Here is a 25424-nt window from a genome sequence, read left to right as displayed (position 1 = left end):
TTAGCACGGACTAGCGCTAGAAGCACACATATGTTCCTAGCAAGCGCTAATTTTTAGTGTGCACAAAACTCGCTACCACATCTACAGCACAGCTTAGTAAACAGGACCCTAAATCACTGAACTCGTTCCGTTTTCCAGCTCAATTTATAAATATGTTAAATAGCACCGGTCCCAGTACAAAACCCTGCGACACTCCACTATTCACCCTCCTCCATTGAGAAAAATGACCATTTAACCCTACCCTCTGTTTTCTGTCCAACAATCAGTTCCTAATCCATAGAAGGACATTGCCTCCTATCCCATAACTCTTTAATTTTCTCAGGAGTTCATGAGAAACTTTGTCAACGGTTTTCTGAAAATCTAGATATACTACATCAACTGGCTCACATTTATCCACTTGTTTATTCATGCCTTCAAAGAAATGAAACAAATTGATGAGGCAAGACTTCCCTTGGCTGAACCCATGCTGACTCTGTCCCATTAAACCATGATTGTCTATGTGTTGCTTTGTTTCTTCTATTTTGTCTGGCACTGAAGTCAGGCTTACCAGTCTGTAACATTCCAGATCACCCCTGGAATCCTTTTTAAAAATTGGCATGACATTTGCCACCCTTCAATCTTCAGGTACTACAGATGATTTTAAGGACAGGCTACCGATCACTAATAGCAAATCAGCAATTTAATGTTGGAGTTCTTTCGGGATTTATACCATCCAGTCCAGATGGTTTATCACTCTTTAACTTGTCAGTTTGGCTTAGTACATCTTCCAGGTTCACCGAGATTTTTCAGTTCCTTCACATCGTCACCCTCTAAAGACCTCTTACATCTTCTTTTTAAAAAGACCGAACCAAAGAATTTCATTCAATCTCTCCGCTATGACCTTGTCCTCCCTGAGTGCCCCTTTTGCTCTTCCATGATCTAATAGTCCCACTGATTCCCTCACAGGCTTTGTGCTTTTGATGTACCTGAAAAAGGTGTTACTATGAGTTGTCTTTGCGACATAGTAGATGACGGCAGAAAAAGACCTGCACGGTCCATCCAGTCTGCCCAACAAGATAAACTCATATGTGTATACCTTACCTTGATTTGTACCTGCCTTTTTCAGGGCACAGACCGTACAAGTCTGTCTGCCCAGCAGTATTTCCCGCCTCCCAACCACCAGTCCCGCCTCCCATCTCCGGCTCTGGCACAGACCGTATAAGTCTGCCCTCCACTATCCTCGCCTCCCAACTACCAACCCCTCTTCCCCCACCTGTCTTCTTTATCAATGCTTTGAGGTGGTGTGTCGGGTGGAGAGTGGGTATCCCTGTGCTAATCTACATCACTGTGCAGTAACTGGTTAGCGCACAGATACACAGGAGCCTTCCCCGCCTACAAAATAGGTAGCAGTAAGTGCTGATATAGTTATTTTTTTAAACAGCTATGTGCTAATGACATTAACGCATAACCATTAATGCAAAAAGTAGAGTGTCGTCGGTTTTATGGCTGAGGTAAAAATGTCCTTATCAGATAGGAAAGACCTGTGTGTGGGCACTGTAAGGCCTATTATTTCCGCAGCTTAGTAAAAGGATGCCTGAGTTAATGAAGAGTGGCAATATCAAAAAGAAACTTTGGCAAAAACGTGAATCCTCCCTGTTCACCATAAAATATTTTAAACTTCTCAAATCCACATTTCACTTCTACATACACAAATGGAGTGTATCGACAGATTAATATGGACCCTTTCAACAGGTTATGGGGCCTCTTTATCGGCCATCACACGGCAGTTGATAAAAAGGGCTTAGAAAAGGGTCTGATGCGCTAAACGTTCTTACGTATTATATCCTACTCAAAATGTTTGCGTTCTTCCTTTCTTACCTGGGATTCAAGCAGTTAGACAGTCCATTTGAAAATGTTGCCATATATTGCAACCACATCCTAGTTGCTGTGAACCACCACTTTTTGTTTTTAAAAGGGGCAAAATTGGAAAGATCTTTTAGTTTTATCTGATCTTTTGGAACCGAGTCTTGCGCCTTTACAGTGGGGTTGTTTTCCAGGTGGGCAATGCTGGTTTTGTGCCCTCTCTTCGGGAGAATTTGTCACCTTGAATGAATGTAATATAAGACTGCGAGGATTCTCTACATGTATGTCCACTTACATAGTAACATAGTAGATGACGGCAGAAAAAGACCTGCATGGTCCATCCAGTCTGCCCAAGACAAACTCATATGTGTATACCTTACCTTGAATTTGTACCTGTCCTTTTCAGGGCACAGACCATATAAGTCTGCCCAGCAGTATTTCCCGCCTCCCAACCACCAGTCCCGCCTCCCATCACCGGCTCTGGTATAGACCGTATAAGTCTGCCCTCCCCTATCCTCGCCTCCCAACCACCACCCCCTCTTCCCCCCAACTGCTCCGCCACCCAATTTCAGCTAAGCTCCTGAGGATCCATTCCTTCTGCACAGGATTCCTCTATGCATATCCCACGCATGTTTGAACTCCGTTACCGTTTTCATCTCCACCACCTCCCGAGGGAGAGCATTCCAAGCGTCCACCACCCTCTCCGTGAAGAAATACTTCCTGACATCTTTCCTGAGTCTGCCCCCCTTCAATCTCATTTCATGTCCTCTCGTTCTACCGCCTTCCCATCTCCGGAAAAGATTCGTTTGCGGATTAATACCTTTCAAATATTTGAACGTCTGTATCATATCACCCCTGTTCCTCCTTTCCTCCAGGGTGTACATGTTCAGGTCAGCAAGCCTCTCTTCATACGTCTTGGAACGTAAATCCCATACCATCCTCTTAGCTTTTCTTTGCACCGCTTCCATTTTTTTAACATCCTTCGCAAGATACGGCCTCCAAAACTGAACACAATACTCCAGGTGGTGCCCCTGTGATTTAGTTTACGTAGGGAAGACAGTATAATCATTGAAGACTCATTTAATTGAACACTGCAGTAGACTGCAGTGTCAAGAGGTGTCTGCACTGTCTTGAGTTACGTTATGGATCTTACAAGCAGTTTGTGTGTCTTGTGAATACCATCTTATTACATAAAGAGAGCAAGTGAATCTTTACTTCAAACACTGTAGGACTTGGTGATACTCTCCATTAGTGTATGTAGCAGTGAAATGTGGATTTTTAAAGTTTAAAATATTTGATGGTGACCAAGGAGGGTGCACGTTTTTACCCAAGTTTCTTTTGTTGATATTACTTTGTAGTTGGTAAAACCTTTTTCTCCATTTTTTTTGTTTTGTTTTGTTTTTGCATTGCAGTAAATATCAGGAAAAGCATCGGTGGGAGAAGCAGGATTTGAGCCCTGGCTTCCCCGTTTCTCAGCCTCATGTTCTAACTACTAGGTTTAATACCCTTGTAGTTGAAGAACCTCTGATTAATCTACCTTCTAGAAATGTGTTTAATCCTTTTTGTCAACCCATTTGTGCTATTACCACAGTCTCGCATAGATTAATAACAATGAAGTGGGCCACAGATGTAACAACAAGGTGGAGCCAAAAATTGGAGGAAGCAGATTTTAATAAAGGACCTGACAATGACCTGTGTTTCGGTGGTTCATCATGGCAGTGCAGTTCTTCCTATGTAAATTTGATAGTCACAATATTATAACTCCCAGCATGTGGAGTGTGAAAACCAAGTGGTTTACTTTACCGACATTCCTTCATCCATTGGAAGTGTCAGTTACATAGGAAACGCTTCACTGTCGTGATGAACATTTTTGACCCCTGGTGCAGGCACTTTCTAAAAAGCGGGCCATGTTGGGTCCTTTAATAAAATCTGCTTCCTCCAATCTTTGGCTCTGCCTCATTGTTCCATCTGCGGCCCACTTCATTACTATTGTTCCACATTTGGTTTGTGCTGATGTTTCCCTGTGATATGCTTTGCTTTGCCACAGAGTGTCATGATATAAACTAACTATGCATTGTTTATATGCCTGTAAGAATCATTACTTTGTTTGTGTTTTATAAGATATATGCACCCTCATTCCACCGGAACAGGGCTGCCGAGAGACAAAGCTGGGCCCAGGACAAACAATCTTCAGGGCCTCGCCGCTGCTGCCACCACCAACATTGCTCCTCCCACTGTTATGCCCCTCCCACAGCAGCGGACAAGAGAGAGTGCTCTGCTGGCTACAGGTCCTTCTTGCCGTGTCCCTCCTCCTGTGAAGTAACATTTTGTTTCCACTTAGGCAGGATGCAGCAGGCAGAGTAATCTCTTGATAGCTGGTGCTGGACCCTTCTTGGAGGCCGGGCTCGAGCAATCTTGCCCCCCGACCCCCCCCCCCCCCCCTCTCTCAGCAGCCCTGCTTAGGATTGCCTAAACTATGTGATTAATTTTCCTAGCTACCTTCCTTTAAGTGTCTACTTGTGACTGTAAAATATTGTCCTGCACTCACCCAAGATAGTTACGTGCTTACCCACTAATAAGTAAGTTTTCAAAAATATAAGGGCAATTTTCAGATTCAAATTTCATATGTCCCCCAACCTATTTTGGTTCTAAAATAACACACAAGTACGTTCAGTCAATGGTGAAACTGCAGATTACATTTCTTTTTCTAGTCCCAAGGTTACTATAATTAAATTTAACTTTATTTGCTAGATAAAAATACATCGACTAGGCTAGCAATAAAATTACCAAAATCAACTTTATGGATTAAATGAACCTTTCTACTGTAGGATATATCAGACACACAAGTGGGTAGCATGTAGCATCATTCAACACAAGTCTAAGAGAGCTAAAATAACCAAGGTTTTTCTGAGTGCCTGCGGGACTTTTCCATTATCAACTGCCTCATGAGGTCCCTCAGTCTCAACAGGGTTGGCTTAAGGGGTGACTCAGTAGCGGAGAAATTGAAATCATAAAATCACACGATACAATGTTTCTTATCAATTTTCATAAGCTAGCTCACCAATGGATGGTACTATAAAACTTAATGGAGAGAGAGAAAAAGATTTCAGGCTGCTTAACTCTAGAACCTATATCAACAAGGTTAAAAGGTTAAAACTCCACTGCAGCCAATATAACACCAATGTTTAAAAAGGTTTCCAGGGTGACCTGGGAAATTACAGACCAGTAAGCCTGACTTCAGTGCCGGGTAAAATAGTGGAAACTATTATAAAGAATAAAATTACAGAACACAGAGACAAACATGGTTTAATAGTATAGAGTCGGCATGGACTCAGCCAAAAGAAGTCTTGCCTTACCAATTTGCTTTGAAGGTGGGAATAAATATGAAGATAAAGGTGAGCTTGTTGATGCAGTGTATCTAGATTTTCAGGAAGCTTTTGACAAAGTTTCTCATGAGAGACTCCTGAGAAAATTAAAGAGCCATAGGATAGGAGGCAATGTTGGACAGAAAACAGGGTAGGGTTAAATGGCCATTTTTCTCAATGGAAGAAAGAGTAGTGGAGTGCCGCAGGGATCTGAACTGGGACCGGTGCTATGTGACATTTATAAATGATCTTGAAATCAGAACGACAAGTGAAGTGATTACATTTGCAGATAACACAAAACTATTCAAAGTTGTTAAATATATGGATGGAAATTGGAAGACTAGGCATCCAAGTGGCAGCTGAAATTTAATGTGGACAAATACAAAGGAATGCATGTTGGGAAGAATAATCGAAATCAAAGTTACCTGATGCTAGGGTTCACCTTGGGAGTCGGCATCCAAGAAAAAGATCTGGGTGTCATTGTAGACAATGTACTGAAATCTTCTGCCCAGTGTGCAGTGGCAGCCAAAAAAACTAGGAATGCTAGGAATTATTAGGAATGGGATGGTAAATAAGAGCAAGAATAATATAATGCCTCTGTATCACTCCATGGTGCAACCTCACCTTGAGTATTTTGATCAATTCTGATCACCTTATCTCAAAAAAGATTTTGTGTAATTAGAAAAGCTTCAAAGACAAGCAACTAAAATGATAAAGGGGATGGAGCTCCCCCATATGAGGAAAGGCTAAAGAGGTTTGGGCTCTTCAGCTTGGAAAAGCTGAGGGGAGATATGATTGAGGTCTTCAAAATCCTGAGTTGTGTAGAATTGATTTTTTTTTTTTACTCTTTCAAAAAATACAAAGACTAGGAGACACTGAAGGAAGTTACATAGGAATACTTTTAAAACAAACAGGAGGAAATATTTTTTTCACTGGAACTTGCTGCCAGAGAATGTAATAACAGTGGTTAGCGTATCTGGTTTTAAAAAAGGGTTGGAAAAGTTCCTGGAGGAAAAGCTAACTGCTTTTACCACATTCTCTGGTAACAAATTCCACAGCGAAGATATTTTTCTCTACTTTGTTTTAAATTTACTACTTTGTAGCTTCATTGCGTGCCCCCTAGTCCTAGTATTTTTGGAAAGAGTAAACAAGTGATTCACGTATACCTGTTCCAATCCACTCATTATTTTATAGACCTCTATCATATCTCCCCTCAGCCATCTTTTTTCCAAGCTGAAGAGCCTTAGCCATTTTAACCTTTCCTCATAGGGAAGTCATCTCATCCCCTTTATCATTTCCGTCGCCCTTCTCTGTGGTAACCAGATTTGCACACAGTATTCGAGGTGCATTGACACCATAGGTCCCAGTATGGCAATACTTATGTACTTATGAGTGGGTTCCAGCTTGTTTCTCCTTACTGCTTATGTGCATGGGTTGCCAGTATTATGTCTCACTGATGTGTATGTGGGTTCCAGTATTACATTTCACCACTTGTGTGAGAGGGCTCCGGGTCAGTTTTACTTCCTGTGTGCATGGGTTCCAGTTCAACCTTGCGGCCTATGTGATTAGACTGTAGTTTAGTTTCACTTCCTGTTTGCACTGGTTCCACTTCGGCCTAGCGGCCCATGTGGGTGATTTCCAGTTCAGCCTTGCTTCGTGTGTTCCTGAGTTCCAGTTCCAACATTGCTACTTATGTGTTTGGATCCTGTTGCCCTCTGTGCTTTTTCTTTGCGTGTCTGCCTGCAGCCGCTTCCCTTGTCTGCCTTTGGAGATTCAGTTTTTCATAGGCCTGCCCTACATGCTAAGGGCTCACTACCCAGAAACATAACACATATGAGAAAAGGCTAAAGAGGTTAGGGCTCTTCAGCTTGGAAAAGAGATGGCTGAGGAGGGGATATAATTGAAGTCTACAAAATCCTGAGTGCTGTAGAACGAGTAGAAGTGAATTGATTTTTTACCTCTTTCAAAATTATTAATCCTAGGGGACACTCAATGAAGTTACATGGAAATACTTTTAAAACAAATAGAAGGAAATATTTTTTCACCCAACGAAGAGTTAAGTTCTGTAACTCATTGCCGGAGGATATGGTAACAGCAGTTAGGGTGTCTGGGTTGATTTGGTGAAGTCTATAGTCTGTTATTGAGACCGTAACGGGGAAGCCACTGCATGCCCTCGGACTCGTAGCATGGAATGTTGCTGCTATTTTGAGTTTCTAAACCAACAAAGATAAAGGAGAAGTGAATAATAAGTGGCAGTTCAAAATCACTAGTGCAATTCATAAAAAGGCACAAAAAAGCCAGGAAGCATCAGAAAAGCATATAAATGAGCTATCGGATCTCTTATAGCCCCAGCTAGTTCAAATCCAAGCTCTTTTCAGCAATAACAATCACTTGCCTCCAAGGCTTATGAGACTCCCCATTACTTTAGTACACTTTGCACTTTATATAAAAATTATATATATATATATATATATATATATATATATATATATATATATATATACTGCATGGCAAACTCAGCCACAAAATATAAAATAACGTGAAACAGCGCTGTATAATTCTCAAAAGGCTCCCCAACGCCCACTATGTAGAAAAGGCATTCCAGTCTAGTCGACCTGCCTCAGGGGATTGGAAAGCAGTTGCAGATGTGTAATATTGATGAGCTTATCCCGATGCTGTCTATTAAAATAAGCATATTTGAAGCTCTGATGCCGGAAGTAGAGATGCACTACTGTGGGAAGTTTGATTATTAGTTTTCCCCCTTTTTTCTTTTTCACTATTTGGATTTCTGCCAGGTACTTGTGACCTGGATTGACCCCTGTTGGAACCAGGATACTGGGCTAGATGGACCATTGGTCTGACCCAGTATGGCTATTCTTATGCTCTCCATTTGTGCCGGAGGACTGTAGATGACGCCTGTGTGAATACAATTCCTCCTCTTCTTTCCAGGACAACCCATATTGCTTCCTCTTTCCCCCCCAGTTTCCCTTCATCTCAGCAGCTGTAATATCATTTTTCACATACAACACCACTCCACCGCCCCTTCGGCACTCTCTATCCTTCCTAAAAAGAATTATAGCCTGGTATGATTGACTCCCATTCATGGCAATCATTGACCCATGTCTTCATTATAGCAATAATATCCAAGACTTTCTCAAAAATCAGGGCATGCAAATCCTGAAGTTTGCTATTTAGAATGTGAGCATTTAAGCTTGTTGCTTTCCAATTGTTACCCATGAATGAGTTGCTTAGAAACATTATCTTTATCTTCTCCACTGCCGGCATGCTTTTTCTTTTATGGGAGGAGTGGCCTAGTGGTTAGGGTGGTGGACTTTGGTCCTGGGGAACTGAGGAACTGAGTTTGATTCCCACTTCAGGCACAGGCAGCTCCTTGTGAGTCTGGGCAAGTCACTTAACCCTCCATTGCCCCATGTAAGCCGCATTGAGCCTGCCAAGAGTGGGAAAGCGCAGGGTACAAATGTAACAAAAATAAAATAGATACTATTGGAGATTCTACATGGAATGTTGCTACTATTGAGATTCTGTTGCTACTATTAGAGATTCTACATGGAATGTTGCTATTCCACTAGCAACATTCCATGTAGAAGGCTGCGCAGGCTTCTGTTTCTGTGAGTCTGACGTCCTGCACGTCAGACTCACAGAAGCAGAAGCCTGCGCGGCCACATTGGTGATCTGCAAGGGCTGACTTCTACATGGAATGTTGCAACATTCCATGTAGAATCTCAAATAGTAGCAAGAGTGGAGGCGTGACCTAGTGGTTAGGGTGGTGGACTTTGGTCCTGGGGAACTGAGGAACTGAGTTCCATTCCCACTTCAGGCACAGGCAGCTCCTTGTGACTCTGGGCAAGTCACTTAACCCTCCATTGCCCCATGTAAGCCGCATTGAGCCTGCCATGAGTGGGAAAGCGCAGGGTACAAATGTAACAAAAATAAAATAGATACTATTGGAGATTCCACATGGAATGTTGCTACTATTGGAGATTCTACATGGAATGTTGCTACTATTGAGATTCTGTTGCTACTATTGGAGATTCTACATGGAATGTTGCTATTCCACTAGCAACGTTCCATGTAGAAGGCTGCGCAGGATTCTGTTTCTGTGAGTCTGACGTCCTGCACGTACCTGCAGGACGTCAGACTCGCAGAAGCCTGCGCGGCCACATTGGTGATCTGCAAGGGCCGACTTCTACATGGAATGTTGGAATAGCAACATTCCATGTAGAATCTCAAATAGTAGCAACAGTGGAGGAGTGGCCTAGCGGTTAGGGTGGTGGACTTTGGTCCTGGGGAACTGAGTTCGATTCCCACTTCAGGCACAGGCAGCTCCTTGTGACTCTGGGCAAGTCACTTAACCCTCCATTGCCCCATGTAAGCCGCATTGAGCCTGCCATGAGTGGGAAAGCGCAGGGTACAAATGTAACAAAAATAAAATAGATACTATTGGAGATTCTACATGGAATGTTGCTACTATTGGAGATTCTACATGGAATGTTGCTACTATTGGAGATTCTACATGGAATGTTGCTACTATTGGAAATTCTACATGGAATGTTGCTATTCCACTAGCAACATTCCATGTAGAAGGCTGCGCAGGCTTCTGTTTCTGTGAGTCTGACGTCCTGCACGTACGTGCAGAACGTCAGACTCACAGAAGCAGAAGCCTGCGCGGCCACATTGGTGATCTGCAAGGGCCGACTTCTACATGGAATGTTGGAATAGCAACATTCCATGTAGAATCTCAAATAGTAGCAACAGTGGAGGAGTGGCCTAGTGGTTAAGGTGGTGGACTTTGGTCCTGAGGAACTGAGTTCGATTCCCGGCACAGGCAGCTCCTTGTGACTCTGGGCAAGTCACTTAACCCTCCATTGCCTACCGCATTGAGCCTGCCATGAGTGGGAAAGCGCGGGGTACAAATGTAACAAAAAAAAATGGGGGGGGGTGATTTTTTGAATTTCCCTGGTTCCTTTTGCCAATCCCACCATCTAGTTTAAATACCTGTAGATATACTATCTGAATTTCTCCCCAAGGATCTTTTTTCCTGCCACAGAAAGGGGCAAATAACGCATTAAGGGGAAAATATGTGGATTAGTGCCTTAACGTTGCTTCATAGCTACTTTCCCTAAGCAGTTTACAGTACAGTAATATAAAAATTAAAAAGGGAAAAGAGAGGGTAATGCAGTTATTATTGGTATATAAATAAGTAAAAATAGAAGTCCATTTCATTTAGCTAATGCACCAAAGGGAGGAAAGGAAGAATGCAAGACAGTGAAATAGGAAGGGGTTGCTATGAGGAGGACCACAACCACCAACATGGAAAGATGGAAGAAATGAGAAGTAAGGATTAACTTGGATAAAATGACACAGGGTTAATATTCAAAAGAACGTAACCATGCAGTTAGTGCTACTGAATATCACTGCTAACCAGCCATCTCCTAGGGGGTAGGCTAGGTGTGGAGTTAGGAAGGAGTGGCAACTTAGCCAGATAGCCGCAAGTTTTGGTCCTCTGGCTAAGTAACCACATAAAGTTAGGACAGCATAACATCCGGTGCTGGTTAGCTTCTGGGTTGGCGGACATACCCGGTTGTTCAATGCCAGGATCCCCTGCATTGAATATCCGGGATTAGTTCAGTCCTTTACCGGAAACAGCTTACCAGTCGCTTGCTGCGATGGGCTAAATATCGACCCCTATTTTTTTAGGACAATTTTATATTTCTCAAAGTAAGTCTCATTCGAATGTCCAGAGGAAGAGCATTCCAAAATGTTGGTGTCAAAAAGAGCACCTAGTAGAATCAAATCGACTATGTAAGTGAAATGGAACAGCTAATAATTTTGGTTTTTAGTGAGGATCTTAGGGGTCCTTTTATTAAGGTGGGCTGGAAAATGGCTTGCAGGTTTTGGGCGCGCGCCGATCCATTTTTCAGCGTGTCTGTAAAAAAAAAAAAAAGGCCTTTTTAAAAATTTTTGCCAAAAATGGACATGCGGCAAAATCAAAATTGGCGCGCATCCATTTTGGGTCTGAGACCTTACCGCCAGCCGTTGACCGAAAATAAAAAATCTTTTTGGGACGCGCGTATCAGATGCATGCCAAAAATGAAATTACCGCAAGAGCCACGTAGTAGCTGGGCAGTAACTCCATTTTGGCATGTATAGATGCTGATGTGGCTTAGTAAAAGGACCCCTTAGTAAATAAACAGGGAGAATAAGGGAAGTAAGCAGAAAAGGAGGGACTCTTTATAGAATATACAGTGGGCTTAAATAAGAACTTTAACAGAGATAGAAAAGGATGTAGGAAGCCATAGATTCTCCACTAGCAATGGAGTTATCCAATCAAATTTTTAATAGTGGTATTCTGTAAGAGTTGCAATCTTTAGTCTTATACTGGGGTAAGGCCTGCAGGAGAGAGAGGTTCAATTTCTTAACATTTTAACAGTGTCCTTGCTAATAAACTACCACCATTATGGTCCAATATGCAATTTTCTATGAAATTATGTGAAGTATTTGTACTCTGCCTAGTTGCAGGCGGAATAGAAATAAGTAAATACATAAATAGCTATTTAGAGCAACTGCATTGCTGTTGTAGCTGATGTTGTGTGCTTATGCTCTCATGGCAGATTGCAGTGTTTGCCTCTTCTCGGTTTCATTCTGTGTCTGCTCTGTTATATGTTTTAGGAACATATGTTGGATGCTTCACTGATGATCCTGGAGACAGAACCATGAAAGGAGTCGTTTTCTATGACTTGAGGAAGATGACAGTGCCTCATTGTCAGGAAGCTTGTGCTGAAAGGTAAAAAATAAAAACGTTTTAAATTTTAACAAAACAAACAAGAAAAAATTTTTATAGACTACTTGAGCCGGGTTAATTATAGCTGTGTACAAGCAGACAAATCATGATCGTGTTAACAAGGTGCAAAAAATCCATTTGAATTTTAGAATTGAACAGACTCAAAACCTTGAAAAGAAGTAGGTGAAGGGAAATCAGGATTTAAAGGGTAGGCATTGCTTACGTTTAGTTTTACAGAATAAAATACTTCAAAAAGTTCTCCATGTACGGCCAGATTCTTAACGTAGGCGTTTGCTCTCCTTCCTTTCAACAACAACATTCACATCAATCAATCAATAAGACTTCATTCTAACTCTGGATTAAATCGGCCACAGCTTTATTAACCAAGTTCAAATCATCTTAAATTACTTAAGATTTAACTGGACAATATAACAATAATGGAATAAACCCCTCTTAGTCAGACTGTCTTGTACTGACATATCAAATTATCTCTTTCCCGAAAGGTATGGTTCGCAGTTCCGCAGAACTAATCCATTACCCCCAAGTCTATGGTGGTACCGCACCCCTTTCAGTAAACTCCCCAACTGTTTTCACTTCTGAATTCACACTGGAAAATAAAATGATCCTTCAAACCTCCTACTGCGACACGCTGACCACCTACCCCAACAGCCTCAATCCCATCACAAAACCATCCAAACCCTGTAGAAGAAGGGGTGGGTGGGCGGGTCAGCCAAAAAGTCAGATACCGTCCACCCGGGCTCGTGGACCAGCTGCAAGCCTGCTCAAGAATCTCCCTGTACTTTTTTCCCTTCTCTTCCTTATTGTCTCAGTCTCCCCAGCCTTCCAACCAATCACCCTTTTCCCACCAGTTCTGACTCTCTGCTACTACTCCTCATTATATTCCCCTGTGTGGCTCAGCCATGTTAAAACCACCCCATGTAAAATCTGGGGTGGAACCAGTGGAGTAGCTACGTGGGGCCTGGGCCCCCGTAGATTTGGCCCTGGCCCCCCTGCCGATGACCCTATCGACCAAACCCCCCGCCGCCAAACTGTCCTCTTCTTCCCGCAAAAGGCTTCCTTCTGTTTCTGACGTCCTGCACATCACGTACGTACGTGCAGGACGTCAGAAACAGAAGGAAGCCTTTTGGGGGAAGAAGAGGACTTCGGCTGGCGGGGGTTGGGGTTCCCCACCAGCAAAGGTAGGCGACGGCACGTTGGTGGCGGGAGGGGGGTCGAGAGGGTCGTCAGCGGGGGGGGGGGGGGGGGGGGGGCAAAGTTGGTGGTGGCGGCGGGGTCGGCAATGGCAGGGGTAGGTGTCGGCAATGGGGGACGTTGTCGTCGGGGGGTCACCTCGGGCTCAGGACCCCCTCCCGCCAAAGTCTGACTACGCCCCTGGGTGGAACTATATATGGTGCCAAAAAAATGCTCTTAGCACTATTCTGTAAACGTCTCCTAATGTTAAACGCGGTTTATAGAATATGTATAGCGCCCTTCCCTATGACTAAAATAAATTTGCATCCATTTATGCCAGCTAAAACCTGGTGTAAATGCCTGAGCCTAACTTAGGTGTGCATTGGTCATATTCTATAACAGTACATGTAATTTTTAGGAACGTCCATGACCCCTATGCCCCTCCCATGGCCATGCCCTCTTTTGAGGTCTGTGCATTAGAATTTGCATACATCGCTTTACAGAATACGCTTAGAAAGTTGCATAAATAAATTCTAATCACCAAATTTTGCGACAACAGCAATGACTCAGACCACGCCTCCTCCAACTTTTCCCTTTACTTACCTTGATCCTTTCCCCTGATTATCTCAATCTAGCCTAAAACCAGCACCTCCTCTACCCCCTCTACCCCCTATCTACACACCTCCATTACTCTACTAAGCTTAGCCTGCTTTCTCTGCATTATACTTTGTAATCCTACTACTGTGTAAGCCGCATCGAACCTGCTATGAGTGGGAAACTGCGGGGTACAAATGTAACTTATAAATAATAATAAATAAATTAGTGTCGACCAAGTATTGGCACTGATTGGCTTGTTGTGTGTTCGATTTGACTGCACTGCCAAAGTTACACATGCAACTTCAGTTGACGTACATAGAATCCTCTCTATAATAGATATCTAACTTGCAAAATTTTAAAATATATCTTTCCTAGACACTAATACTAAACCCCAGCTTTCACCCTTAAAAACAACCTCATTACACAGTCAAATACTTTATAAAAAAAGCATGTTTTGAAACGACGACAAAACGGCACATTTGTTATATCTCTCAGATATCCTGGAAGAGTGTTCCATAATTCAGCCCCTTTACCCAATATTCTCCGTTGTTTTGTACCTACCAACTGATAAACATTTCTCAGTGGTCTAATTAGTTTCAAATCATGGATAGATTGTACGTTTCTGTGAGAGGGATGTATTGCCAGAAAATCTTTTAGATACGTGAGAATTAAATCTTAAAAGAATTTAAAAATTAGAACTTTAAATTCAGTTCTGGCCAACAATGGCAACCCATGTGTATATTCAGCAAGACTGCTAAGCCTTTAAAACTGAATAAATGTAGACGGGACAAGATACAATTTGCTTATGGAGATTTACATTTTGCTTGTAAGATAACGAAGCTCCCTCCCACATGCACCACCAAAATGAGGATCATGTTAAGGAAATAAAACATGATTTCTTAGAAATAGCTAAATCAGTTCAGGCTCAATATTCAGAAGTACTTATCGGGATAACAGCACCTGCTGTCTGGATAAGTGCCGTTGACTGGCATCTTCAAAGGCTGTGTTCAAATCCTTACAGACTGCCTGAGCACTATGAGAGCTCTATAAACTAGCTGTGTCCATTGCATACATCCGTGTTTAGAATACTAACTAACTAACTAACTAACTTATTGATTGATTGGTTGGTTGCATTTCTATCCCACATTAGCCCAAGTGGAACTCAGATTAAATGTGGTTTATAGCATAAACATAAAAGAAAATAAATAAAATAGTTACATTTAAAGAATACATCACGAAAATATTATATAAGCGATAGGTGCAAATTCAGTGGGACGTCAGGAAGAAGTGAAATATAAGGAACTAAATAACATTCAGGACCGAGTTCTAACATTGTTGAAGACTGAACTAAAAAAGTAAGTTTCCAATAAATTACAAAATAACCCATAATCACTAGTATATCTAATTGGTTCAGGAAGAGAATTCCAGATGTTGATGCGTTGATGAGAAAAGTTAGCATTGTCGATTGTTTTGTAAGATACATTTCTGCAACTGGGGAAATGTAAAATGAGATATTCTCTGGATGACACGGAAGCATTGCGCGGAGGTAAATCAATGAGTTCAATCATATAGGACAGTGACATATCAAATAAAATTTGATGGACCAATGTACATAGCTTGAATGAAATTCTGCTCTTTATAGGTAACCAGTGTAAATTATGAAGGAGTGGGGTAGCTACTTACCTACATATGCCAGCAGACCACCTAAGTGCTATTCTGCAAATATTCACTTAACTTGCATAGCAGATATTTGCAACAGGGGAGATACATGGTGGAGCATGGGTGTTTATTTATTTATTTAAAATTTCTATTACACCTGCAACTAAGTGGATCACTTCAAAAACGTACATAATAAAATCACAGACAAATAGAAACTCTTCATAGCAATTCATCACAGAAATATCAACCCCGTGCTTTCACAAACAAGCATGACTTCAAACTTTTATGAAACCATTCCATGCTGCTACACAATCTTAAATAGCCAGGTGAATCATTCCAGATTTGTGGACCAGCGATTGAAAATGCTGCTGATCAATTCTGTCCCAAACAACCCGTGCTCATTGAATAGATGTCAGATGATATTTTCAATTTTTTTAAAACTTTTTTTGAACTTTTCTTTATCATATATAAACCACTTATAACTTCGAGCTTTAGCTTTTGAGATGCACTTTTTCAACCGAGTCAAACCGCTGATGTAAGCAGACAGGTTGACATTTGGGAATCAGGATACTCTGACTACAGAAGAGGCAAAAACCTGTGTTTCAAGCTAAGTGATTGATTTTTGAGTGTTGGGGCTGATTCTAGGTGACCAACAAATATTGTAATTGTGCTTTACTTTTGAATTTCTCCAGTTCACACTATTAAGAGGTTTATGAAGGTAATATATAAGTTCTTTATATCCATTAAATACTCTCTGTAGTGGTGTGCATTGACTTTGACAGTTTTATAATAATTAAAATACTCCGCTTTCCGTTTTTTGTTCACAGTATCTTTTTCTCCCTGAGATAGGGAGTTTTTTGTTGTCTGTGAGTTTTTTCGGAAGGCAGGAGGAGCCCATGATGTTGGCCAATTCAGTGGAGTCCTAATTACAGGTTCCCTGGGCTATTGAGGCCACTTTATTTATATAATTTTTCTATCATAGTCTAGTGTCCTGCACTCACCTACAGATTGTATAGTAGGAGTGATTTTTTTGTGTTTATTTATATTTTACAAATTTAATACAAAGATACACAATAAAGGTATCACAATAAGAAAATATTCAATTACGCTCATAGGCTCGCTCATTTTACTTTAACCCTATTAAAGCTTTAGGCTTGTCCTATATCCTTCCTTCAAAAAATCACTCAATTGGTTGACATATATATTTCTTATCTTTAAATATTACTAAGCATTTACATGGGAATCATAATTGAAAACGAGCTTGCAAAGAGAGTACTTCTTGTTTCAGCGCTAAACATTTTTTCCTCCGCTGTTGTGTCCATTTAGAAATATCTGGAAAAATAGAAATTTTTCCTCCTAAAAAGTCCACTTTAGATTTTTGAAAATAAACTTTTAACAGTGCTTCCTTATCCTGAAGAAAAACAAAAGTTACAAGAAATGTAGATCTCTTGAATTTCTTCACTAGATTGCTCTAGGAAGTCAGATAAATCCAAACCTTCTAGATTTTCTTTTGATTGAGCTTGAGCTTCCTGAATCTGAGAAATATCTTGCTTTATAGACAAATAAAACAGTTTTTGAACAGGTGGAAGCATCTGCTCTGAATATTTAAATTCTTCTTTCAAAAATCTGAAGAACATCTCTCTTGGCGATATCAGGTCACTCATAGGAAAGTTTAGAATTCTGAGGTTTAGATTCCTCATGGTGTTTTCTAAGTTTTCCATTTTTCTACTAATCAAAGGTTTATCACTCACTACTTGAGTATGAACCTCTCGTAGTTTTTGTAATTCCACCTCAGAGTTCGTTTAACTGATAGTGCTTCCAAATCGCTTTTCATATCTTTTATTTGAGTGGTGTTATTCAAGGAAACTGTAATAAATGATGTACAGACCTTATGAAGGTTTTCTAGGGCAGTCCAGCGAAATTTCGGCCGGTCTCGTCAGCGGTTGAATTGCCGCTACACATAGCAAAGTTTCAGCTTGAATAGTACTCGAGGAAATATCTTTCTGTTCCGGTTCAGCCGCAGTGGCACGAATTTGCTGTTCACCCTCCATTTTCTTCCCCGCCTTCGATTTTTCGCCAGAGTCCTGCCTCCCTTTCGGAGGTATGCTTGCTTCACTCTCCGGAACTAGGGCTCCAGTAGGTCGTGGGAATGGAGGGGTTATTGGGCCTGCCGGGCTGACCGAAAAATCGCTCTCCAAGCCTGTGCTCTCCCTCGCATTGGCAGCGGAAGCGCCCAATGGAGTCAAAGCCAGGAAAGCAGAGATGGATGTTTGCCGAAGTCCAGGGATATCTACCCTAGGAAGAGGAGGTCCCTTAGGTTTCCCTTTTCGGCATGCTCCACTAGAAATTTGAGAGGTAAAAGGTACACAAAATTAAGAAACTTAGCATTCTTTAGGGAGCTAACGTCTCTGCTTCCTATTCGTCGGCCATCTTAGATTCTCCTGGATGTGTTTTTTGAAGGTTCGGTTCAAGATCAGGTTGTGGTATGGGAGGAAAGATTGCTGTCGGTGGTAGAGAAAGTGGTATCATAGTGAAAGGTTAGTCAATTGGGACATAAAAAGAATCCCTGGTACCATGAGGGACTGTTTATGTTAAAAAGACAATTACGGACATTAGAACAGAGGTGGAGGTATAGTAGGATAGAAGCCGATTGTCTAGTACTGTTAGAGCAGGGGCAGTATTATGTGATGCAGTTGAAACTGGCTAAGGGGGAATATTTTAAGAGGTTGGTGAAATTTGCCCCTAATCTAGAATGGACAATTTATCAAGTGTTGCATCGAATACAAAGAAAGAATAAAGTGCAGGAAGCTTTGCCTATGCCTTTAGTAGATTTGTTGGGGAGTTATTTTATACAAAATGTGGAAATTGAGGAACAGGGCGATAGAGGATGAGGATCAAAGGGAGGAAGAGGGGTTGGGGCAGCTGGAGGTTTTAAGAGATGTGGTGGCTGATGAAGGGGGTGAAGGGGTAGAGTGGAGAGTTTGACTTGCCACAGCTTGGTTTGAGGCAGTTAGTGTACGGTATGGTATGATAGTGGCCAGTTTACAAGAGAGATTAGTACCCCTAGAGTGGAAAAGGCTGGTGGTGTGGCAATGTTTGAAGGATGTTGGGAAGGATAGTGTAGATGCCACTAATTTATAGACCCATTTCGAATTTATGTATTTCTACAAAGATCATAGAAAAATTGGTGTTGAGTCAATTGATGGATTATATCAATAAAGCTGAGGCTCTTAGCCCATATCAGTCAGGTTTTCAGGAAGGACATGGGACCGAGACCTTATTGGCATTGGGTAGTCTCTGATATCTGTAGACGTATGGATGCAGGAAAGGTTGCTCTAGCAGTACCTTTGGATCTGTCATCGGCATTCAATGTCTTGGATCACCGTTTGCTGTTTGATCATTTGGCGTCTTTGGGTTTGGGTGGTAGGGTACTGGCACAATTTGAGTAATTTTTGACAGATTGTTCAGGATGGGTTTGAATGGTCTTCTGTGTTTCATGCTAGTAGTGGAGTACCCCAGGGGTCAGCTGTATCACCAGCTTTATTTAATTTGATTGTGGCACCTTTAGTATGGCTGATATAGCAGTTTGGGGTGGGAGTCTGTGTGTAAACAGATGACATCTTGCTGGTAGATTGGTGTTCCCCCAAACAGATTACATTCAACTGCTATGAATGATTGTCTGAAAATTGTTAATGGCTGGTTGAGGGATCATAAAATGATTTTGACTATGGCTAAAACTAAGTCATTTTGAAGTCCAGAAGTCTTGCCATGTTTCCTGGAAGGTTGAGTGGTAATGTCAGATTCATTTCATTATGTGAGAGTGATTGTGGATGCACAGTTACATTTTGAGAAGCAGATGTCCAAGGTAGTAAGAGAAGGGGGTTTTGTATTTTGAGGATGCTATGTCAGATACGATCATATTTAGATATAGCAGCTTTGCATATTTTTTTACATTAGTTCGTAGTTTCTAAATTAGATTATGGCAACTTGGTATATTTGGGCATTTTGCATTATTTGATTAAGAGGTTGCAAACATTACAAAATGCTAGTATTCAGTTGTTTGTTAGGGGTGGGTAAGTGGGAGCATGTGACCCCTTTGCTCATTTGTCACCATTGGTTGCCGATAGAGTATCGTCCCTTGTATAAGATTTTGATTTTAGTGCATAAAGCCCTGTATTTAAGGACCCCTCCCTATTTAAAAGCCATGGTTTGTAGATATGAGCCAGCTATGGAGTTGTAGTTGGAAAATCTTTTGTTATTGTCCCTTCCTAGATCATCTCAGGTGCATTTAACATCTAGAAGAGAGGGTGCCTATTTTTAGTGAGCACCAGTTTTATTACCACTGGGATTACGAAATGAGAAATCTTTACAAAAGTTTTAGAAGAAATTAAAAACGTATTTTTTTCTAGAATGCTTTTGGAATATTGGATTGATAGGACTGAGTGGTGGAACCTGCAAAGACATTGAGAGTTAATGAGAGAATATTTTCTTTCAATTTTTCTATGTGATTGGATTGTGCTATTTTCCTTCCTATCATTTAATGATGTTCTTTTCTGAAGTTTTTATTATTTTATTATGTAAACCACTGTGACTTTGTCTATGAAGGGTGGTATATCAAGAGGGGAATAATCGAATAGGGACGACCATCTCTAAGGGCGCCCATCTGTAAGGTCTGCACCGTGAAGGGGCGGGGAAACCCATATTATCGAAACAAGATGGGCGTCCATCTTTCGTTTCAAAATAATACGGTCGGGGACGCCCAAATCTCAACATTTAGGTCGACTTTAGAGATGGTCAACCTAAATGTCGAGATGGGCGGACTTAAAGATGGTCGTTCCCAGTTTTCACCCATAATGGAAACCGAGGACGCCCATCTCAAAAACAACCAAATCCAAGTCATTTGGTTGTGGGAGGAGCCAGCATTTGTAGTGCACTGGTCCCCCTCACATGCCAGCACACCAACAGGGCACTCTATGGGGCACTGCAATGGACTTCACAAAATGGTCCCAAGTACATAGCTCCCTTACCTTGGGTGCTGAGCCAGCCAAAACCCACTCCCCACAACTGTACACCACTACCATAGCCCTTATGGGTGAAGGGGGGCACCTATATGTGGGTACAGTGGGTTTCTGGTGGGTTTCGGAGGGCTCAACATTTACCACCACAAGTGTAACAGGTAGGTGGGGGATGGGCCTGGGTCCGCCTGCCTGAGGTGCACTGCACCCACTAAAACTGCTCCAGGGATCTGCATACTGCTGCGATGGACCTGAGTATGACATTTGAGGCTGGCATAGAGGCTGGCAAAAAATGTTTTAAAAGTTGTTTTTTTGAGGGTGGCAGGGGGTTAGTGACCACTGGGGAAGTCAGGGGAGGTCATCCCCGATTCTCTCCGGTGCTCATCTGGTCAGTTCGGGCACTTTTTTGAGGCTTGGTCATGAAAAAAATTGGACCAAGCAAAGTCGGCCAAGTGCTCGTCAGGGATGCCCTTCTTTTTTCCATTATCGGCTGAGGACGCCCATCTCTTAATCACGCCCCAGTCCCGCCTTCGGTATGGTGCCGACACGCCCCCATGAACTTTGGTCATCCCCCCAACAGAAAGCAGTTGGGGACGCCCAAAATCGGCTTTCAATTATGCCGATTTGGGCAACCCTGAGAGAAGGACGCCCATCTCCCGATTTGTGTCGAAAGATGGGCGCACTTCTCTTTCGATTATGCCCCTCCAAGTCACTATTATGACTCAAACTCCTGGGGAGGCATCCAGTGCTGGTATTTAGTGACCCCTGAATCCCCTACCAGAGCCCCAGAGTTGGACATACATGTTAGAAGCTTCTCCTCCCCTCCTGGGACTCAATTCACCCAAAGGGGTCCAGAAGCAATGGGAGCAGTAATGAGCCCTATTCATTCCTACAGCTTCCTCTTCTAAAATGACTCTACCTTGACCCCTAATGTTAGTCTTGCAGTATTACTGCTAGAGTTCTGCCTACCTAGCAAGGGTTTTGGGAGTCTGGACCCTTAGCAGTAGTACTGTGAGACTACTGGCAAGGATCAAGAGGGGTCATTTTAGAGGAAGCAGTCAGCAGGGCAGGAGAGATGGTGGATCAATCCTGTCTCCATCGCTCCCTAGACTTCTTGGGGTGAGCTGTGGTCCCAGGTGTGTGAGAGTGATGCAGCTGACCCTTAGATTGGTTAATTCGAAGGGAGAGATTATGAGTTTTCTTACATGTACGCCTTGCATTGAAAGGAATTTGAAAAAAAATTGTTTCTTCTCCATGAAACTATGAGTTTCCTTGACTTGTAATTTACTTCTTCAGAGATCTTGGAAAACACCAAAGCAAATTCTGAGAACTTGGTTTTTGACCTTTCACGATTTTTTTTTCATGTTACCCAAATGTGCCAGCATGGCATATTTTCCCAATGGGTTTGGGAGAAGCTCTATAAATTCTATTCCATTCACCCAGGTTGAAGTCTCCTGGTTCCAGGTTTGACATTGGATTCGATATGCATCATTTGTCCTGGCATGCTTTTAATGTTTGAAGAATGTGTCTCAGTCATTTCTTTTCCTTTGCAGAACTTACCTGTATGCGGGATTAGAGTACGGAGCAGAATGTTACTGTGGGAACAAACTTCCCACGACTAGAGCAAAGGAGGAAGAGTGTAACAATGAATGCAAAGGAGAAAAGGGCACCGTCTGCGGGGGCGTGAACAGGCTGTCTGTCTACAGGATAGAGGAGCTGAGAGACAGGGCAAAAAAACGTAAGTGGCGAAGAAAGGGGCAACAGTTTGCAATAGAAAGGGTGGGTATTTGGGGATTCCTGTTCCCTTCTTCTTTTTCAGCTAGTGTGGCTACGGAATGCTAACATACACAATTGTAGGGCACTAACTTGAATGCCGGTCTTTGTTTCTCCATATCTGTTTTGTAGCTCACATCTGGTTACTGTCTAGACTTTCGTATTGTTTATATTCTCTGACTATTTCTCAGAATTGAACTAGACTTCGATATTTGCCTAGCTCAGTGGCATTGAATGTGTATCATTCCTTATACAATGAGTGAAGGAGTAGCCTAATGGTTAGTGCAGTGGACTTTGATCCTGGGGAACCAGGTTCAATTCCCACTGCATCACCTTGTGACCTTGGGCAAGTCACTTAACCCTCCATTGCTCCAGGTACGAAATTTAGATTGTGAGCCCACTAGGGACAGAGGAACTACCTGCATATAATATATGTTAATTGCTTTGGCTGTACTTACAGAAAGGCGGTTTATCAAATCCATGACACTTTACCCTTTACCTCTACTGTGGTACCATCCATGTCTGTCAACGAGGCTGTTTCTTCTTACAACAATACTCTATCCTCTGCCTTAGACACTCTTGCACCTTTGATGACCCGCCCTATAAGGCGTACAAAACCCCAGCCTTGGTTGACTTATAATATCCGCTACCTACGTTCCTGTACCCGCTCCACCGAACGCCTCTGGCGGAAATCTCGGGCCCTTGCTGATTTTAAGTTCATGCTGACCTCCTTCCAATCTGCTCTTTTATGCGCCAAACAGGATTATTATATCCAACTGACCAACTCTCTTGGCTCTAACCCTCGACTTCTCTTCACCACATTGAACTCTCTCCTCAAGGTGCCCCCTCCCCCAACTCCCCCTTCATTATCTCCTCAGACCCTTGCTGAATTCTTTCACAAGGTTCAAAAGATAAACCTTGCATTCTCTACCTCGCCACCTCTCCCTCCACTAGTCCGTTCCCCTCTCTCTTCTTCCCCTCATTCCCTTTTTTCCTTTCCTGAAGTTACTATTGAGGAAACTACACTTCTCCTTTCTTCCTCAAAATGTACCACCTGTTCCTCTGATCCCATTCCCACCCACCTTCTTAATGCCATCTCTCCTGCTCTTATTCCTTTTATCTGTCACATTCTCAACCTCTCACTTTCCACTGCGACTGTCCCTACTGCCTTTAAACATGCTGTGGTCACACCTTGCCTTAAGAAGCCTTCACTCGACCCTACTTGTCCCTCTAATTACCGACCCATCTCCCTCCTTCCCTTTCTCTCCAAATTACTTGAGCGTGCTGTTCACCGCTGCTGCCTTGATTTTCTTTTTTTTTTTTTTTTAACCATTTATTTTATTATTTTCATGCACAAACATGGCAGCAAGGAAAACAGTTCTAATACAACCAAATCGCTAACCAAAAAAATTTTTTTTTCCATAACTGTTCCCTCCTCACCATGTCCGAACGTGTTCTTTTTATCTCACCCTCTTCCTCACATGCTATTCTTGACCCACTACAATCTGGTTTCCGCCCTCTCCACTCAACCGAAACTGCGCTTACTAAAGTCTCCAATGACCTATTACTGGCTAAATCCAGAGGTCTCTATTCCATCCTCATTCTTCTTGATCTTTCCGCTGCTTTTGACACTGTCCACAGCATACTCCTCGATACCCTGTCCTCACTTGGATTCCAGGGCTCTGTCCTTTCCTGGTTCTCTTCCTACCTCTCCCTCCGCACCTTCAGTGTTCACTCTGGTGGATCCTCTTCTACTTCTATCCCTCTGCCTGTACCTCAGGGTTTTGTTCTTGGTCCCCTCCTCTTTTCTATCTACACTTCTTCCCTTGGTTCATTAATCTCATCCCATGGCTTTTCCTACCATCTCTATGCTGATGACTCCCAAATCTACCTTTCTACCCCTGATATCTCACCTTGCATCCAAACCAAAGTTTCAGCGTGCTTGTCTGACATTGCTGTCTGGATCTCTCAACGCCACCTGAAATTAAACATGACCAAAACCGAGCTTCTCATTTTTCCCCCCAAACCCACCTCCCCACTCCCCCCGTTTTCTATTTCTGTTGATGGCTCTCTCATTCTCCCTGTCTCCTCAGCTCGAAACCTTGGGGTCATCTTTGACTCTTCTCTCTCCTTCTCTGCTCATATCCAGCAGATTGCCAAGACCTGTCGTTTCTTTCTTTACAACATCCATAAAATCCGCCCCTTTCTTTCCGAGCACTCTACCAAAACCCTCGTCCACACGCTTGTCACCTCTCGTTTAGACTACTGCAATCTGCTTCTTGCTGGCCTCCCACTTAGTCACCTCTCCCCTCTCCAGTCGGTTCAAAACTCTGCTGCCCGTCTCGTCTTCCGCCAGGGTCACTTTACTCATACTACCCCTCTCCTCAAGTCGCTTCACTGGCTCCCTATCCGTTTTCGTATCCTGTTCAAACTTCTTCTACTAACCTATAAATGTACTCACTCTGCTGCTCCCCAGTATCTTTCCACACTCGTCCTTCCCTACACCCCTTCCCGTGCACTCCGCTCCATGGATAAATCCTTCTTATCTGTTCCCTTCTCCACTACTGCCAACTCCAGACTTCGCGCCTTCTGTTTCGCTGCACCCTACGCCTGGAATAAACTTCCTGAGCCCCTACGTCTTGCCCCATCCTTGGCCACCTTTAAATCTAGACTGAAAGCCCACCTCTTTAACATTGCTTTTGACTCGTAACCACTTGTAACCACTCACCTCCACCTACCCTCCTCTCCTCCTTCCTGTACACATTAATTGATTTGATTTACTTACTTTATTTTTTGTCTATTAGATTGTAAGCTCTTTGAGCAGGGACTGTCTTTCTTCTATGTTTGTGCAGCGCTGCATACGCCTTGTAGCGCTATAGAAATGCTAAATAGTAGTAGTAGTAGTACTTGATTAGACAACATAATCGGAAGTGAACTTGGCCTGTGAGCCAGAAGGCTCTGGGTGCAAATCACATCAAGCAACCTGTTTTAGAATGGCAGCGTAAACTGCTCTAACACCTCCTTCCCCACCAACCACCACCACCACTCACCACCTTCCCTGTACATATACACATGTGTAGGGTTACCAAATTTGGTCCCCCTATAAAGAGGACACATGCCCCGCCGGGTAAAACCGGACATATGATAACCCTACACATGTGCTGCTCTTCTTCAGCAAAA

At 42.5% G+C, this 25424-nt stretch overlaps 1 protein-coding gene across 1 annotated transcript in view; it reads left to right on the top strand.

Annotated features, from left to right (window-relative positions):
* Positions 1–25424, top strand: part of WSCD1 (WSC domain containing 1) — a 162690-nt gene that overhangs the window by 34473 nt on the left and 102793 nt on the right. Inside the window, exons 2-3 of the mRNA XM_030186179.1 lie at positions 11898–12012; positions 22025–22209. Of these exons, the coding sequence (XP_030042039.1) occupies positions 11898–12012; positions 22025–22209 (300 nt within the window). The remainder of the gene's footprint in view (positions 1–11897; positions 12013–22024; positions 22210–25424) is intronic.

This window comes from Microcaecilia unicolor, chromosome 13, assembly GCF_901765095.1.
Source record: "Microcaecilia unicolor chromosome 13, aMicUni1.1, whole genome shotgun sequence".
Lineage (NCBI taxonomy): Eukaryota > Metazoa > Chordata > Amphibia > Gymnophiona > Siphonopidae > Microcaecilia > Microcaecilia unicolor.
The sequence above is the reverse complement of the archived record's forward strand: the minus strand, read 5'-3'. Positions and strand labels throughout refer to the sequence as shown.